At 34.7% G+C, this 19,733-nt stretch overlaps 1 protein-coding gene across 2 annotated transcripts in view; it reads left to right on the forward strand.

Moving 5' to 3' along the window:
* The window catches only part of TBCK (TBC1 domain containing kinase), a 186,422-nt gene that overhangs the window by 142,486 nt on the left and 24,203 nt on the right, over window positions 1-19,733 (forward strand). For both annotated transcript variants that reach the window (XM_036025646.1, XM_028507475.2), the window contains exon 24: window positions 11,916-12,091. In XM_036025646.1, coding sequence (XP_035881539.1) covers window positions 11,916-12,091 — 176 coding nt within the window. The remainder of the gene's footprint in view (window positions 1-11,915; window positions 12,092-19,733) is intronic.

Genomic DNA, 19,733 nt, shown 5'->3' on the forward strand with positions numbered 1-19,733 from the left:
TTGCAGAGGGCATCAGTCCTATCAGAAACTGTCAGACTTTTAGTTTAAGGCAGAGTTAAATATAAGGTCTTTGCTCCCCACTGGGTGGAAACATCACAAGAATTCATAGAATGGGCAATTCTGTGATTTTAGGAAGGAGTTAGAAAAAAAATTGGCTAGATTTGAAAAGCAGTGAAAGCTTACTAAAATTTACCAGCCAAAGTTAAAAAAGAACTTTTATTAAATTTAGAACACCAAGAAATTCATTGTATCTTGAGTGATTCAAAGGAAATAATTATTTCTAATAATATATAATTTTAAATTACCTTTCTTGAAAGGTTGTACTAACTTGTAGCTTTATATATTCATTTGTCATTTGTTGGTTAATTGTTGATTAGATATAGTATTCTTAACATTTATAGCATTATCATTTCAATTAAAGTAGCCTTGTGTATTTTAACCAATAAGTTTATCATCTGGTTTTGTAACAGGATATCTATTTTACTTTTTCTATAAAAACAAACTCTTGAGTACAATATGGCCAGAAATGCCAAAGAATAAAAAAATGTTTGAGTATGTAATTGTTGAAATGCATTTTACCATGTTGAAATGTACATGTAGTATTCAAGGGCTTACCTCACCACAAGAAATATTGCCTCTAACTCCTTTATAAAATAGTTTTCCTTTTCTTAGATTTCCTTTTAATTGCATATTAAGTTATAGTAAGCCAAAAAAGGATATGAAGATTGTTTCTAATTTAACAACTTTAAAATAGAATATATCTAAGATAAATATTGTAATAATTTATCTATTGCATTGCAAGTGATAAATTAGGTGTAATTGCTATTATAATAAACAGATTTTCATACATAAAATAATTGGATTTTCCTATAAAAGCTGTACTTCTTCAATGCTGAATTTATGTTTCAGAATCTACAACTCTAGTCAGATCTTAAATGAAATGAAAAATTAGTTTATCCCTAAAATGCTTTTATTTTAAATGAGAAAATATGAAAAAATTAGTACTAACCAATTTAGCATTATGGAAAGATCTATCTACATTTATCTGTTCATATTCCATAATGTGTATTATGTATTATAAACGTAAAGTACAACTAGGGGATCTCTGCCTTTAGGTTGCCTGTGCATGTATACAGGCTCTCTGATTTCATTAAAAAACAGAATCTCTTCATTTACATGAAAGAAGTTTGAAATACAGCTAAATACATTATGGACATTGAAACGTCTGTATTTATATTATTTTTTAAAGATTTTATTTATTTATTTTTTAGAGAGAGAAGGGAGGGAGAAAGAGAGAAAGAGGGAAAAACATCAATGTGCAGTTGCTGGGGGCCGTGGCTTGCAACCCAGTCATGTACCCTGACTGGGAATCGAACCTGCGACCTTTTGGTTCACAGCCTGAGCTCAATCCACTGAGCTACGCCAGCCAGGTTGTATTTAAATTCTTATAAGCATTGTCTAGGATGGTTTGTAGTGTAGTAAAATAAATGATTAGATAATAGAAACAATTGATGTCCTTCCTTTGTTACAAGATTCTAGATAGTCTTCTATTTTCACAGCTAAAACTTTGAATTTCCCTTCACTTGGAACATCTGAATTATATTAAAATAAAAATGGTTGGCTTATACATGGCATTAGCTGAGTATTCCACAAGATATTAATCACAGTAATAACAGTTAATACCACAAGCATGTAAGAGCTCCCTACCTTGTCCTTGGCTCAGTAGTAACGATGAGAGAGAGAGATCTCTAGACTTTCTTCCACAGAGATTCACTGAAGCTTCTAGCCAGATAATATTTTGGTCATTATATGACATTTTTTGGTTATATGGTGACAGAAGTTTTGGGAGAATTTCCCAAGTAACAAGGAACGCCTGAGCAAACATGGTAGCGCTTATCACTTCATTATGTAAGGAAAAGAGTAAGAGTGAGAGAGGGGCCGTGAAGCTGCTCCCACATTCAAGTAAAGGCCAGACCTTGGAAAGTTCGAGTTTGGGATGAAAATGTCAGTTGTACTGACTAAAAATACTGTGACCTCTAAGCCACCATCTGGCTCTACTCTGAGTCTTAGCTGCCATTGAAAGCTGAGCATAGCGTTGTATGTGGAATAGCAGCTCTATCACATTCCTGAAGGAAGGTACACAAATTCTACCTTTAGCAGCTTCGCAGAAAGGAGCTGCTGCCTTGTTTAATTCTTTAATCTTGTTTACTTCAGCCTAGGGAATTTATCAGGTTCTGATTTTATTTTGAAAACTATTCTCAGAAGCTCATAGAAACTAATACACAGTAGCACTGTCCACCTCTCCCCACACACGTTGCTACATTGACCCCTTTTTGACCCAGAAATCACTGATGTGAGAGTGATTCACTTACTCTAACCTCCATCTCTTCTGCCTCACTTCAACCAGTTTAAGCTGTGAAATTTCCCAGTTACCTGGCTTGAAATGCATGAGTTCTTATTAATCTAAGTTTATATAAGCATGTCACGCTTTATGAACAACACTTTGCTAAGCCTCACAATTTGGATCACTCCTGAATCTCTTTTGTAGAAACTCCTCTGGTGATGTTAAGAATTATGTACAGGTTTCTAACTTACCTAACCCAGGAGGTAAGCAAGAATGTGGGCACCTGTTACCAGCTGAAAAATCAATCAGAAATAAGGCAGTAGAATTCTAGAGCTAAAGTGAACATATCTACTCCTGCCCCTTCCTTTTAAACATGACATAATTGAAGGCTAGAGAAATGAAATATCTCCAAAATGTTATTGTACATCAAAGAGAAAACTACTCTCTTTACAGAAATTCAGCTTACACATAATTTTCACATCTGTGAAAACTTGCCTAAAATTCATAATCACTGAAAAAAAAACTATCTCCATTATTCTTTTGTTTCATATTCATGTACGTTATCTGTCTTTTATTTGAGGGAGAAAAATCTCTCTCTAGTGTGAGAGCTACATTATGCAGCTTCCAGGGCATGACAGTTTTATTTCAAATTCCATTTTAGATGCTATATTTCTACATCAGAAATAGCAACTTCTCCGTATTTTCTCTAAAAACAAGGGAGAAATAAAAAAACAGTGACATGCCACTGAAACATTATTTTAAATATATGGGTAAATATATCTTTATAGATTGATAGTTTTTGAAGGTAGTTTTTCTTTAATATTCCTATGAGATAGTAGTTAATGTCTGTTGCCATTTGCAAAAGCCTGTCCCTCCTCATACATGACCTTGAAATATCTAGCTCTAAGAGAAGAGTCTATTTATTGTAGACATGTGGAAAAATAAGAATTGACAGATATTTCCCTAAAGAATCTCACCTTTATGTATTTCCAAGTCTTGTTAATAGTTTATATAATGTAAGATTTTTCTCAGAAGACTATATGGATATGCCTGCTAAAATTAGGATTTCTTCCTGCCATTTTTTCCTTTTTCTTCAAACTGTTTACTCTTTCTCATGACTTAAACTGTAATTTCTATGCTGATAATTCCAAACATGTGACCCTTTAGCCATGACTTCCCCCATGACTTTTGTTGGTGGCTTCTGTTATTTCATCACATATTAGATCCTTTTTGTCTCAACATAGGGACAGCATCACTGAGCCTCCTGTTACAACTGTGTGTATTATATTATATATAACAAACATTTTAGCTCCTTCTCTGGGAGATACAAAAAATATATAAGAAATTTAGGCTATTGATGTACCCAGCTCTGTGTTGTCATCTATATATTTATATTGATCCAGCCCCTCTCCTAGAAACATCATATATCACATGAAAAAAATCTTTGAGAACACTTTTGCAAGTTGTCCTCAAGAAAAAGTGTGTATTTATTGTGTTAAAATATAAATTATTTAACTCATGGTTAGCCCTGTGATGTTCCCTGCCTTATAAGCACGTCTAATTTTTTAAAAGATTTTATCTATTTATTAATTTTTTAATTTATTTTAGAGAGAGGAGAAGGGAGAGAGAGAGGAAGAGAAACATCAATGTGTGAGAGAAACATCAATTAGTTGCCTCTCTCATGCCCCTAACTGGTGGCCTGGTCTGCAATCCAGGCATGTACCCTGACTGGGAATTGAACTGATGACCCTTTGGTTTGTGGTACAATGCCCAACCCACTGAGCCACAACCAGTCAGGGCATAAGCATGCCTATGTTTGCTTTTTATACATTCTGATTCACATTCCACTTTTCCTTTGGAAGATTATTTTTTATACTCTAGTTAATGTCCTGATTATAATTATTTGGTGAAATTTAATAGTCTTTTTAAAATATTTGCCTTTTGTTAATATTTTTTATTGTTGTTTAGGTACAGTTCTCTCCATTTTCCCCCTGCCACTCCCTCCCACCCTTAAAATATTGTTTTGCTGAAAACTCAGAGCTCTGTCTGTAGGAAATGTATAGCAATGTATCTCATTTCTATGCTGCCTTATTTTAAGTTCTTAAATTCCAAAATATTTACCAAATGCTACTTCACTTTCAAAGTAAAGAGATTATAAATTGAATCAAAGAACCTGTTCTGCAGACATTCTGAGGTCACCCTGTCCCTGAAAAAAGCCCTCAGAAGTTTGATGTGCCTGGCTTTGTGCTATTACCTGCATGTTTCCATTGTTTATATTTATATTCTTTTATATTTATATTATTGATATTTATTCCCAGCCACTGTAAATATGTTTTAGAATCCTTCATTTCCAAAAAGGCTTGGAGAGGCTAATATTTTCTAAGATTTTTCTCTCACTCTTCCACCTACATCTAAACACACACTCCACACACTAGCGTTTTATATGAAAACTTCTTTTATCCATAAGGAAGGGTGTCTGTTATTTGTTTTTTAATCTACTAATATCTGTACATTATACATATGATCACATATAGAGCTGTTTCTGAATGCAGGATAAAAATATATTACTCTTAAAAGTAACAAAATTGTGGCTAAGGAAATATCAACCACTTAGGTGTTGATCTACTAAATCATTTTCCACTATTTTATGTTAAACTAGGAAAAATATAATTATGTAGTGATGATGATAACTTTACATCTGTGTTGGTAAAAGTTTGGAAAATTACATTAAATTTTTTCATGTACTTCATAGGACTTTTTTTCTGAATTCTTCATACATTTGATGAAGAGAGGAAAAACATCAGTTTATTCAAATATTTCTTCATACAAAAGGCAGAGTCCTTACCAATGAGACATTTCAGTAAACCTCAAAATTCTTATCCAGTCATCTATATTAACATTTATATGTCACGTTTTTAATCTTGAGTGTGTGACAGCCTGCCCTACTTACTGATATCTTTTTATAATTATTAATTTTTACCTGAAAATAAGAATAGTAATGATTTGTTTTTCTTTAACATCACCGTATGTTATCCAGTGCCGCATTTACCTATAATGTGCCCGATTACCTATAATGCTGCGTGTAGTCACAGCTTCTTATTTGTGAAGCCTTTTTGTAATGCTGTAAACATTTGATAAGAAATGTCTTCTGACAAATTAGATTTATAGTTTATGAAGTCTTTAAGAGAGTTATATAATAATAATAATGCTAGCTTAAAAATTGTACATTTTATAAGTGTTTTTATATATATATGAAAATATGAGGTCTATGCAGATGCCATGTAATATGAAATGTAGAGACATTTATTCCCCATGCCTCATTCCCCTTCAAAGTAGGCACTTTGGGACTTCCACACAGTTCTCCCAATCACCATTAGCTGTTCCTTCATATTTTCCTGAACCTCATTGATGGTCTGAAATCTCTTCCTTTCAAAGGTGATTTTAGTTTTTGGAAAAGCCAGAAGTCACAGGCCACCAAATCTAGGCTGTAGGGGGTCTGAGTCACCTGAGTGATTTGATGTTTCTCCAAAAAGTGTGATGCATGAGTGGGTGCGTTGTCTTGATGACACTGCCAATCATCAGCTGCCTATAGCTGCAACCTTCTGAATCATTTAGTAGTTTCGGTGGAGGAATGTTCAAGCTTAACATAAAGTTTGATGCAGATTCATTGCTCTACTGGCTCAGTCATTTTGAATGTGATGGCCACACTGTACACATGCTCACTCACTGGCTTCTACCGCCCTCGCTGACTAGTACAGTGAAGTCATCGTTGTTCACACATGCGCATTCCAGTCCACTCTCCTTGGCTACCAGGTTACATTGATGTCATGCAAACCATTTTTGTTATATTAACAATGGCTGGACTTCTCCCAGAAAGACCATACACACACACACACACACACACACATATATATGGAGAGAGAGAGAGAGAGAGAGAGAGAGAGAGAGAGAGAGAGAGAGAGAAAGAGAGAGACTTACTATGATATACATTCCCAAACTGGCGTCATAGTGAAGTTATAATTTTTAGGGTCTTTCTCTGCATGATAATATATTCTGAATATTTTTCCTATTAAGAAAATGTTTTTTCTAAGATATGATTTTAATAGACAAATAATATTTGTTTACATAAATTTAAGGCCATTTCTTTATCCTATCCCATTTTTTACCAGTTTTATTAGATTTTCCTGATTATTTTTCTTTTTCTTAGAAAGTTATTGTGTCATCTAGAAAAAAATTTATTTTTTCCAATATTTATACCTCCTATTTATTTTTCTTATTGTCTCCATAGCAACTGCCATACCTATAATAAATAATATTGCTGATATCTGTAATTTTCATTTTCTAAGTCTGCCTCTGTGGTTGATCATTAAATAGAATATCAAATATTTAAGTTAAAGAAAATCTGTCTTAAAGAACACCTTTTATCATTCTAATTAAATTTCCTTCTGATTTGTGTTTACCATGAGTTTTTCTATTTCTAAAATTGGGAATAAATGTGAAGCTTTTTACATATGTCCTTATGTCACTTATAGTGATGATTATATACTTTGTGTCCTTTAATTAAAGGTGACTAATCATTTTTTAAATTGTCGTAATGTTAAACCATCCTTCATTACTGGAATCTCTACTTTGTCATTGTATGTTATTCTTAAATAGCTACTGCCTTTGGTTTTCTACTTCTGAGAATTTTTTTTAAATCTCTTCTCATACAGAATATTGATGAAGGGGTGTGTTTGTGTGTGTGTGTGTGTGTATTTTGTGCTCTCTTTATCAGATTTACATATCAGGTAAGGTAGCTTCATTAAATGGCCTGGGGACTTTTCAGTGTTTTCTTTGCCTTAGAACAGTGACTAAATCATAAGGATTCCCTAGTCTTTGAAAGTGGCATAAAATTGTTTGGGGGCAGGGAATGTATTTGGCATCTTTTTCAAAGTAATCATTTAAAAACTGAAAAATTTTACCTGTATTTTCTGTCTACTCTGATTTCCTATGACTTTTGAATACACACACACTCCCCCACACACACATATTCTCTTCAGCTCAACGTAGGCCTATTGGTATACAGGCATATGCAGATTTTTTGCTCATTTGGGAATAATAGAATCAATATTTTAATAATTGAACAATATAGAATTGTATATAGTATTATTTTTCAAGCATTTTACATGCTTATATTTTTCTCATTTATATATAGTTAGAAATGAGAAAGAAAAAGAATATACAGCTGTACTTGAATAAAAATAATTAATTATAAAAAATTAGTTACCTGTGGTGACATTCAAAAAAAGAAAAAGAATATAAAAATATACTTGTTTATATTTTTCTTATTTCTGATCATGCATGCATGTATATAGTTCATATACAGATTTTCTAACTTTATTGATTTTCTGGAAAATCAACTTTAATATTTGACCACTTTTTTTTTATTAATGTGTTTATTATCATTAAATTATTTTGCCTGTTTTCCTAAGAATTAAAAACTTTAATATCCACCTAACTTCATACAATTAATTAGCGTATATTTTGCAAACTTTCTATAATAGCAACTATCATCTTTAATTTTTCAGGTAAGGAAAGGGAAGACGGCTGTGAGAAATGATTGAGGTAGATACAGATTTCTGTGTTCTCGATTAGCCACCACAGTGGCTAGTCTCAGTGCTCAGATGCTAGTCACAGTGGCTAGATGAGCTCTAGTCTCTAGTGCTCAGAGACTAGAGCTCATCTGATGATTTGCCATCCCTCAGGGCTTCATCTGATATCCAGACATAAGAATAGATTTTGCTCTGTAGCATTATGTAATCATATTTCATTTACTCTTTTAGTGATTTTATTTTATTCACTCATTCAAAGTAGCTATTGAGTTTCTTTGTGCCATACCTTATACTAGCTTTATAGATAAAAATATGAAAAGACATGGAAACTGCACACCACATAGCACAATATTACTCAAGAAAAGTAATAGAATATTTATAAATATTATTCATTTATAGTCAACAAATATTTTAATACTTTTTTGTGTCTGGTAATATACTGTGTCCTGGGGAGGAAAGAAGTGTAAAAGCCATTTTCCTTGTCCTTGAGGAACTGTCAATCTAATGGGAAGTGAATAATCCTGTTATAATAACTGTGTGTACCACATACCTGTGGGGACACAGAAGAGAAACTAAATCTGTGAGGTGTTAAAAATAAAGGCTCTCATCACAAAGGTAGTAATGTTTCAGCTGACACCTGAACAGTAAGCATGAAAAGTAAGTGATTCGTTAGATGGACAAAGGTTGCATCTAAGCAGAGGAAACAATATGTGCAAAGGTGCAGTGGTATGAAAAAGCAAATAGTATGCTAACACCAAAGCATAAAATACAAGGTAGTGAAGGGTGAGAAAACAGGTAAAACAGTATGTGAGACACGATTCTAAAATACTTCATGGAGATGAAGAACTTGTAGGAGAGGTTAAATATCATACCCAAAGTCACATACTGATAACTGGATGGCCAAAATTTGGGTCCAGGTATCTGACTTCAAAGCCTAGAGCCTGTGGTCTCCTGCCTACTACACACAGGGATGACTTTGTAATGGGATTTATGTGCCATACTAAGGAATTTGGATTTAATTCTCTCATTGTCTAGGAACCATTCAGTGTTTTTAATTATAAAAGTTATGTGGTAAGATTTTTCTTTTTGACACAAATGTCATTTGGAAGATGGATTAGAAGAATGACTTTAGGTAAAGAGGGAAGCCAAGAAAAAAGGAATGGAGAGAGAGGTGACAACTTATAGTCCATGCAAGGGACAATGAAGTGAGACACGACTATGAATTGGAATAGATTCAGGAGATATTATGATGGAATTGGGGCTATGTTAGATGGGAATAAGGAATAAGGAAGAATGAGTCAGTGATTTTCTCGATTTCTGTCTTGGGTAACTAGGTTGAAGTTAGTTCCTGGATTCATGACAGAAAATATGAAAAATGTTCTGGATGCCAACCCTGTATTCATATGTTAAAAATGCCTCTTTAGTTATTTAGGAGGATTTATATATGAAGCATAAATGTATACAGTTATGCCCCTAAGGTTGCTGGTTGCATATACAACATAAAGGTAAACAGGTGCACTCTCATTAAAACTCTACAATTTCAGACTCTTAGCAGACATGACAGAGTCATTCCCCCAATAGTTTAATGAACACAGCAAAATGCCTTTCTTGTTACAAACATGTGCTTGTTTGGTTAATATTATCACTAATACATTTACATAGCCATTCAGAGAGCCCAGTCTGCTGAAAGATGGCTTTTTTCAGTAAAACTGCTAATAAGTTCTCAAACTGATTTCTAGTACTTGGACATCTATACTTAATATGCTTTGTATATGAAGGCTCTTGGACAGAACTGATCATTAGTAGATGTTTTCAGAGTCATTGTATAGTTATCCTAAATTCTTCTACATTGTCCATAAACAAAGTCCCATATTTGAAATCATACACAAGACAATGCCAATAACCATGATACTAAGTGAGAAAAAAGTTGTGCAGAGGGAGTTTTATTTTTATGCCTCTATGTGGAAACTATACAATGAGTAGTAAAAATGTATATAAAACTGTGTAATAAAAGAAAAACTACATTCTGTATTTTTATTTTTTCTTTTTTAAAATATATTTCATTGATTATGCAATCACAATTGTCCCATTTCCCCCGCCTCCCTGCACTCCCCTACCCATACCCCCCATTTAGTTCATGTCCATGGGTTGTTCATGTAAGTTCTTTGGCTTCTCCATTTCTCATGCTATTCTTAACCTTCCCCTGTCTATTTTGTGCCTACAAATTATGGTTCTTATTTCCTGTTACTTTTCCCCCATTCTCCTCCTTCTCCTTCCCCACTGATAACCCTCCATGTGATCTCCATTTCTGTGATTCTGTTCATGTTCTAGGTGTTCGCTTAGTTTGTTTTTATTTTTTAGGTTCAGTTGTTGATAGTTGTGAGTTTGTTGTCATTTTACTGTTCATATTTTTTGTCTTTTTTCTTATATCTAAGTCCCTTTAACATTTTGTGTAATAAGGGCTTGATGATGATGAACTCCTTTAACTTGACCTTATCTGAGAAGCACTTTATCTGCCCTTCCATTCTAAATGAAAGCTTCGCTGGATAGAGTAATCTTGGATGGAGGTCCTTGTCTTTCATGACTTTGAATACTTCTTTCCAGTCCCTTCTTGCCTACTGGGTTTCTTTTGAGAAATCAGCTGATATCTTATGGGACCTCCTTTGTAGGTAACTCTCTCCTATTCTCTTGCTGCTTTTAAGATTCTGTGCTTATCTTTAATCTTGGTAATGTAATTATGATTGCCTTGGTGTCTGCTTCCTTGGGTTCAACTTTTTTGGGACTCCTGCTAGAGAGTTTTTATAAGTTTATTTCAGCCAAATTGACAGCAGTTGCCAGGAAGCAAAATCTCAACAGATTGAGATAACGCTCGAGAATGACAGTTTTGCACCTTATTTTATACATTGAAATCAAAGGAGGAGGCATATGAAGGGTTACATGAAATTTATTGGTGGTTGTCAATTAGGGAGACAGGAGAAAGCAAAGCAGAGAAATCTCTGAGAGTGGGTAAAGAATAAAAACAGATAGACACATATTTCTTGTACATTGGTGGGTATAGGACAGTTAACAATATTTAGAGTACATACAAGTGGTATGCTGGAGAACAAGTTAACAACAAGGGGTTCCATGATCTGGTGGGAGGTTGTGCTCTGAAAGATCTGGAAAAAAGTGGATTACCCAGGTATTTCAAAGATGTGTTATCATAGATGCAAAAAGACAATAGACGGGTTCAATTAAGGTAAAGGTTGACCTTTGTCAAGGAAGATGCTGGCCTAGGACATGCCTACCTGCCACGGCTTGCTTTTAGTTAGAAATTTTTATGTTCACACAGTCAGTCCTGTGCCATTACTTGAGGTCTCTGAGCTTGTGAGGCCGCCATGCAGTGTCCCCTGAGCTCATCAGGTTTCGTGTGCGGCTCCTTTTTCGTCTACAACTGTCAGTTTGGTTTACTATCCAAGAAAGCATTATGTTGCTCTTTACTCCTCTCTGACAATCTAATTTCCAGTCAACCATTTATATGTGATATAAACTAGGTTATAAAAGTTGAATGCATATATTAGAACTACTATCTTTAATTAGTATGAATACTGAGTTACATTACAGTGCAACTTCTCATATTATCAGAGCTTATAATTAATGTGATTCATAACAACTATAATTATACTTAAAGAAAAGTGAATGTGCTTAAAAGAGCAGCTTTTAAAGATACACAGTACTTTCATAAGTAAGAATGTTTCTCATCCGTTTCTATCTCGTTTGAACCACGAGCTTGTGGTAGACAAAAGTATAATGTTTTCCTGTGTATGTGACTAATGAAAAAGTAAACCCCGGCAGTAAGGAATACAGTCACACAGTAGACTATGAGATGGTTTCCTGTTCTTCCACATAACTGTAGTGACTGATATTCAGATATTTTATACTGGCTTAGTTTGTCTCTTTGTATTATTATCAATATTGTGTTATTTGTGCATTTCGTTCAGTCAAGAGAAGCCATTCCATTAAATGACCTAAAGTCAGAAGTTTCACCCCGGATTTCAGCAGAGGACCTGATTGATTTGTGTGAGCTCACAGTGACAGGCCACTTCAAAACACCCACCAAGAAGACAAAGTCCAGTAAACCAAAGCTCCTGGTAGTGGACATCCGGAATGGTGAAGAGTATCCTTTGCACATGCAGTTTAATGGGTGGAGCTATCCTCTTTAAAGGGCATGTGGTTAAAAACAATGAACATATCTGGGATTCCTCTGAATTCAAACAGCTAAGTAACTCTCATACTGGGTTCCTGAATAGACTTGCATAATGTTTCATAAGATAATGTTACATACCAGAGACCTTAAAATCTTTTCCAAACAAAACCAGAATGTTGGGATATTTTCTTGGTTTTTGTATTCCTCTGGTGTGTGTTGCTGTTCTTGGGGCATTTGAATCTTTCCTGTTCTAGATGAAATTTTTGCAAAGATGAGGAGTATTTACCTAGTCTTCCTCATAGGCTAGAGAGTTTGCCAGATCTCAACATGAAGCTTGTACTTATTATAATTTTCAAAATATCAGCAGCTTATGGAGAACATGTTAAAGTACTTTCCACTGACATTAAATGTACCATAATTTCTTGTGATTTTGCTTGACATTAAAGTATAAATAAGTACAAAATGGCAATAGTACAATCTTTCTCCTTATATTTGTATCATCTGTTAGATTTTTCAAAGTTTTTTAAATAGTCTCTTTTTTAAGTAATCTCAGGATAAGAGAAACCAGATAGTTTAAATAAAATAGTTTTTCTTTGAAACTCAATTTATAAAATATAAAGGAAAATGTTTTATAGTTAATTTTCTCCATAAGTTAACGTGTATAGCATTTACTAACTATAAATGAGAATTATATGTAAATGAGGGTTAGCAGGTTGGTGGTTTTATATGCTAAAATTGGAATATAATTTTCATGTGCATATTTTAATCACAATTTTTGAAATGAAATTCAAGCCATACATTTACAGAATTCCTAAAGCAATTCATAGAATCTTTGATTACTGACAATAAATTTGAGAGCCCACTAATTCAAATGACATATCCCCATCTTATTGTGAAAAGTTACTTAAACTGTGAGACCCCTGAGTTTGGAAAGGGTATCCATGTTCATGTCCCTGGTTGTTAGAGCTTCAGGGTTACTGGAAGTTCCTTAGCAGAGAAGGAGAGTGGACTGACTCCCAAAAGAAGCATTGAATTCCAGTGGACTGGTCAGGGACCCCTGGTCTTATCTGTTACCTTCAAGGGCTTAAAATACTTACAGCTTTTAACTTTCAAACTTATGTTTCTTTTGATTGAACTTTAGTCATAGCCTCTAACAAAACCATCAAAAAGCATAGCATTATAGCGTAGCACCTTATTTTAACTTTAGAAACTATTATAAAATAATTAAAATAGTTTGTGCATATATCATTCTTGTGATATTTTCTTTCAAATAATTACTTATTTGAAATTTTAAAAAATACACACAATATGGAAGTAACATTTAGTCCTAGGTTTTCCAAACTTCGTAGTCTAATTTTTTTAATTGATACTGTCCTTATTTTCTCCTTATTTTCTGCTAGCCTAAACATTGTTCTCTGATGAATGTGGATAAGTCACCTAACAAAGGAGTGCCTTTGTGTCATCCCACAGCACTTGACTCAGAGTTGTAACTAGGCAGAGACCTGGGTTGGTCGCTTTACTGTCTACAGTTGCAAGCTAAATGGAGAAAATCAGTATTGCTCTGTGCCACTTGGTGGTAGGGGTGAGGGTAGGGACTAATTGAAGAGAAAGAAGAAAAGAAAATAAAGTCACCTACCTTTCATGATCCTCCCAAAGGATCCAACTTGGGAAATTTTTTAAATCCCCTTTTGAAAGCCTGCCTTAAAACCAAGGTATTCTTAAAGGTGGGCCATTTATACTGACAGCATTCCTGACTTTTTCTCCCATGTGTCCTATTATTTTACCACTTATCTACCGGTACTTCTTTTCCACCTCTAAATACCAAGTGTTGGTACCCATGTATCAATTATGGTGCTTTGAAAGAATCTACAAGCTTGAACTCTTTTCCAAGAGTCATTAGATGTCATTGAGTCTCTTCTAGTATCCAGAACACAGGGAAGAATGCAGAGCTGTGGGTTCTAAGATCCCCTTTGACTGAGGGATCCAAACTGCCTACCTATGACCTTCCAAGGCTGGAAAACTCATAGACATTTCATAATCTCTTTTGTTGCATTTGATCATATTATGAGGAAATAAGTAACATGTCTTTCTTACTCCATTAATCTTAAAGTCTGTTCTCAAGGAGTTAAAGGCAGGGATAAAGTTGTGCACAGTAATGAAGAGATTCATAAATTTATTACTTCAAATTAATGTGTTAGAATGTGATATTTGATTTTTTAGATATCATCAATAGCAGCCAATCAATATTACTCTCTCTAGTGCAATGGATATTTTTAAGGAGAAGGTATATATAGTTCTATTCACTAGTTGCTTTTAGTATTAAGAATATGAAACATTAAAATATTTTATTTGGAAAATAAATGAACAATAAAGATAAGTGCCAAATGAGTGGTACAAACAATGCATCAGTAAGCAAGTAACCTCTGGTTATGAGAAAGAAGGTGTAGCTAGTGCTCATGTCATTTTAATCTTTGTAGCCCCAGCATCAGAGTGGCACTTAGAGAGTACCCAGAAAACATAGATATAAGGAAAAAGGCAGGACGGCAAATGCAGCGCCCTACGCTTTCTTACCTGTACCCTCATAGTTATAAAGAGACTGTTGGCAACATGTAAGCCCTTTTGCACTCTGTAAGTGATCCACTGACTTCTGAGGCCTTTCTTCCTTTAAACGCAGATGCAAGACAATATTTACAAGAAGTCAGGAGAAGCAAAATTTAGAGCTAGAAGCATTTATCTAACCAAACATTCATTCATTCAACACATATAGACTGACTGTCTTAGTATGTGCTGGCCTGGAATTAGTGTACTAGATTTTGAGGATTTGTTGTGAACAAATGACCAATTCCTTGCAGTCATGGAAATTATATTTTAATTGGAAAGATAAATAAATATATTGATCATATGATCTTTAATAGCAATAAGTGCTATACGTAAAAATAAAGCATGGCAAAGAACAGAGAAAGATAGTTTTATAAAGTACTCAGAGAGGGTCTCTGAGAAAAGGTGATATTTTAGCACAGCTGAATGATATAAAGAGGCAGGCTATAAATGATATGGGGAGGAACATTCTAGGCAGAGCAAGTATGAGAGCAAAGACTCTGGTGTATGAACATGCTTGGCTGTTTTGGACCAGCAAGGAGACCAGTGAAGAAATGGATGAAGTCGAAGGCTTCAAGTCATGGAGATGGTATGGTTCGGTCAGAAATCTCCATACTGTGATTTACTAACATGCCATTAAGTTCGAGATACCTATAATTGCTAATTCCTGAAAATCCCCAATTAGGGATTTATGCTGTTGACTTAAGACTTTTTATTACCCTGCTGAAAATGCAAATGTATATGGTGCAGTGTTAGGCCTTACTGAAACTGATTTCTAATAATAGCTACCATTAAGCTCTCACTATGTGCCAAGCATGGTGCTAGCCCTAAGATGTAGATACTGTTAATATCTCTATTTAACTGATAAAGAAACTGGAGCTTAAAAAGACTAAGCAACTTGACCAAGGCCAAATAACTGGTGGTTGGTAGATCCAAGCTCATGCTCCTCAGCTTTATACAAGCAGCTCTTTGGTTCCTGCGTAAGCTGTTAAGCACAAACACAACTGAAACAAAAGAATTCATATAAATTAATGACTGAACAAGACATGTATTGATTAAAAACTATACTCGTTTCTTCCTATCTTGCAAACATCTATGACTTTCAGTGCTGAATATATAGGGCACCTAGTCCCAAGTGAACAACCCACCAACAGTTGTCTTTATACAGACACAGTCACGGATTCAGGGAACACTGAATGTTTTAGAGTGTGGACAGCGAAGATGGAATACTGTGTGGGACGAAGCATTAGAAATGTTTTTTCCTACTATAATGACAACTTATACTATTTAATCCATTCAGATGTTTTTTATTAAATTTTCTGCAAAACTATCTCCAAGATGCTTGTGTTTTAAAACAACAAATTAAAACCTGTTGGAATCCTCATAATATTTTTAAAGGAATCATTTTTATAGAATACCTCTTAATTCTGACCAAGGTAAATATTTGCAATTAAACTCTGGAGTTTTTGTGACTTTACCTATCTGTTTAAGTAATGAATAGATATTTAATACTAACATATTTTAAAAATAGTTTTATGTTTCCCTTGTCAACAAAATGTAGTTCTATACAGTGGGGGGGAGGGCACAGGAAGTAGCAACTCTGTAACACCAAAGAAAAGGTCTATTTTGCTTTTGTAGATTTTTAAACAGAAAAACTGTATCTAACAGAATTCTTACATTTTCATATAGGTGAAAATTTTGCTTTTCTAATTTATGCTTTTAGGCGATTCAAGTCTAAAATTAAGTTTCATCTCATCTTTTTTAACCTCTGTAAAATAATTGAAATGATTGTTTATAAAGAAAATGAAGGCAATTTTACACTTCAGCAAAATAAGCTACTGTATACCAATGAACTTAAAGGACAATGTTACTGTCTACTCCCTTGACCCTTCCTTTGTATATAGGGAAGGAAAATCTTTTTCCTATATTCTTCTAAGCTCTTGGCTGGGGCCCCTGTAACAAAAGACAAGTTAACAAGAGCAAAGCATATGAATGTATCTAATAGAAGTTTTATGTAACATGGGGACTTTTATAAATAAATGAAGACCTGAAGAAGTGCTTAAATCTGAGCATTTTTATGCAGGTTTAATAAAAAGTGGATGGTCCTGGGAAAATGTGATAGGGCAAAAATGTGGTTAAACTAGGGGAAACTTGCAAGGCCTGTGCATTCAGGTTCTCTCATGATCCCCCTATCTTGGTGCTAAGAATGTTCCTATCCTCTGGTCTGGGGAGGGCACTTCTCAGTTGCAGGTTTTATGACCTGATTCAGGGGAAGATCAGACAGTCCTTTCTGCACATGTCATTTCTCAAATTCCTGTAATTTAAAATATTCAGTAAGCCAAGATGTTCTATTTGGGGATAACATGTCCTAAGCCCTGTCACCTGAAATTCTATCAAAGCTTCAGTCATTGAGCTTGTAATATACGTATTCTCAATTAAAATACAAATACCCTGCAAGGGGTAATATTTTAATCTATTATCAGTTTTTGTGATTGCAGGAGATGAGGTGTGTATCAACAATCTGAGGAAAGTACCACTAACCTTGGTGGGCACCAGTGAGGGTGGGGAGCACAGAAAAGGAAAGCTGGAGGCTTCAGCCCCGACAGTAGGGAATAATCCCAAATTTAGGATAATGAACCATAGAGGTAATCTAGTCTTAATTCTCAATATTATAGCTGAACAGCTTATATCAAAGAGGTGAAGCAGCAACGTTTTTGTTGAAATCATATTTTTGTTTCTATAAGAAAAAATATGAAATGTTAACCTAAGTAGCGTTAAGTCACCTAGATTATGTTTGTTGTGTCAGTTGTGTTTGTGCATTGGTACATTACTGGGATTTCAAACAATATGTACAAACAATATGTAATTATGTGTTTTAAAGAGGAATGGAAAACATTTCCCTTGAGGTGGCATAAATTCCATAAGTCATGTTGGTAGTTGCAAAGATAATACACAGCCAAACTGTTGTTTTCTTGAATAGCTGTAAATATTTTGAGTTTCAAATTTCTAGGAGTTCATAGTCAGAGCGGTGTTAATCATGTAAACGTGCGGTCTAACCGGGTCTTATCTGTAACGGATACTTTGAGGGAACGTCACTCTCATTTGTTTGAAGTCGGGGCTGTTTTTGCAGCTTTATTTGCAAAACTCCTACCTTCTTTTTTATGTTGGAAGTTATAGGAAAAACCATCTCAGGCCTAAATATTTTTATATGAAAAACACACAAACTCAGTTGCTTTCATTATTATACCATGTGTTTCATCTTTAGGAATGCTAGTATTGTTCTTGTGTCTGTATCCTGAAGAATTATTTTTTTTTTTAGTTTTTTCAGCATATCTGTGATACTTGTATGCAGAGCAGGATAGATAATAAAGGAGGTTTTATAAGGTTTGTTTTTTTTTTCATCCCATTTGTCTCTAGGTTCAAACCACCAAAATTAAAATTTCTACCTCGTATTTATTCCCTTATCTGAATGGATCTGAAATAATGTGGGCATATATGGCAGCCACTGCTGAGGAATGTATCCTCTGTCTGGATTAATAGCCATGAGCAGTCGATTTACTGTTGAAGAGCTCCCATTTGCTCTGAGACCCAGGTCCTGAGTGTCATACAGTCTCATTTGATCAGCCAGTTAATCCTATTTGAGGACCTGCTTTGCCAATGAAGAAACAGTTAAATCAGAACCCATGCCCAACAAGAGCTCACAGTCTTGTGACTAAGACACACATTAAATAGATAATTACAATACAGCATGAAATGGTCTATATCTGAGGCGTACCCAGAAGGCCATGGGAATGTAAGGATGGCCACCTAAGCCAGGTGGTGCCTGAGATGGGTCTTGAAGGACAAGTAGAAGCTACCTGAGCAATGAAGAGAGAGAGGACTTTTCAGACTGAAAACACCAACTGCCTGGGTGCATGGGGAGGGTGGGGAGGACACGTGCAGTGAATCACCAGGGCTCTGCATGTGCAAGGCTGGGATGAGAATTTTAAAATGTTTTTGTAAAGAAACTTTCTAGAATGTGAACATTTACCTATGTAATTTACGTATATAATATACCTATGTTATTCTTAGAACTTCTATTTATTTTGTCTGCTTGATTAAACTGTGGTGCATGTACTGGCAGTATTGTTATGGAGACTGACTTAGAAATACAGGAAAGTCTTCATATTTCAGACACCTAGAAAAACAATGCACATCATCCTTAACTGTTCTAATAATCCAACTTTTGTCACAAAAAATTTCAAAGTACTTTTTCTGATCTATCTGTACATTGGCTACCAGATTTTGTTTAATGTGAAAATGTATCTTTATTACAAGCACATACTTGAATGCTTTTGGTAATACCTGCCAAATGGAATTTTGAATTGAGTAGTATGTTTGGGGGCTGGGGAACAGCTTATTGCAACAGGGTAAGGTCACCAGTTACCAGAGAAAAATGCTTACTAACATATATCACAGAGTGCTCTTAGGGCACTAAACAGCTCTGTTCAAACACCTGGCCCGATGACTGCTATAATAACTAGATGCCTTTATGTTTTTATAGCTACTTTTATTCCATAGTCACCAAATTTCTAATATATGGCTGAACAAATCGTATATAGAAGACACTCAAATGTCACTTTAGCTTATAAAGCTTAATATACCCTGAGCATTGTATTGTATCTTCATTTCTGATTAAGAAGAGAACCTGATTGGCTCAGCCTACATCAGGTATCCCTTCACCCTCTCCCTCCCTACTATGCTGTCACTCATGATTGTGGCAGGATCATCTGATATGAACATGACAGCCAAGACTCACCCTTTCATCAGGTCAGCAGTTGAGCCCCTTTCAACAAGAAAGCAGGACGCTGGGGACCAAACATGTCTGCTATAGTATTTGACCAAGATCAGTTTGTATTTCTATTGCAATTGTAAAAACACTAAAAAAGAATGTTCACAGTTGATCCGGGCTGTTTGATAAACAGAAATCCTCTGGCACCAGAGTCAGATGGGCAGATGTATATACATTTGCTAA

The sequence above is a fragment of the Phyllostomus discolor genome, chromosome 1 (assembly GCF_004126475.2).
Source record: "Phyllostomus discolor isolate MPI-MPIP mPhyDis1 chromosome 1, mPhyDis1.pri.v3, whole genome shotgun sequence".
In the NCBI taxonomy this organism is placed as follows: domain Eukaryota; kingdom Metazoa; phylum Chordata; class Mammalia; order Chiroptera; family Phyllostomidae; genus Phyllostomus; species Phyllostomus discolor.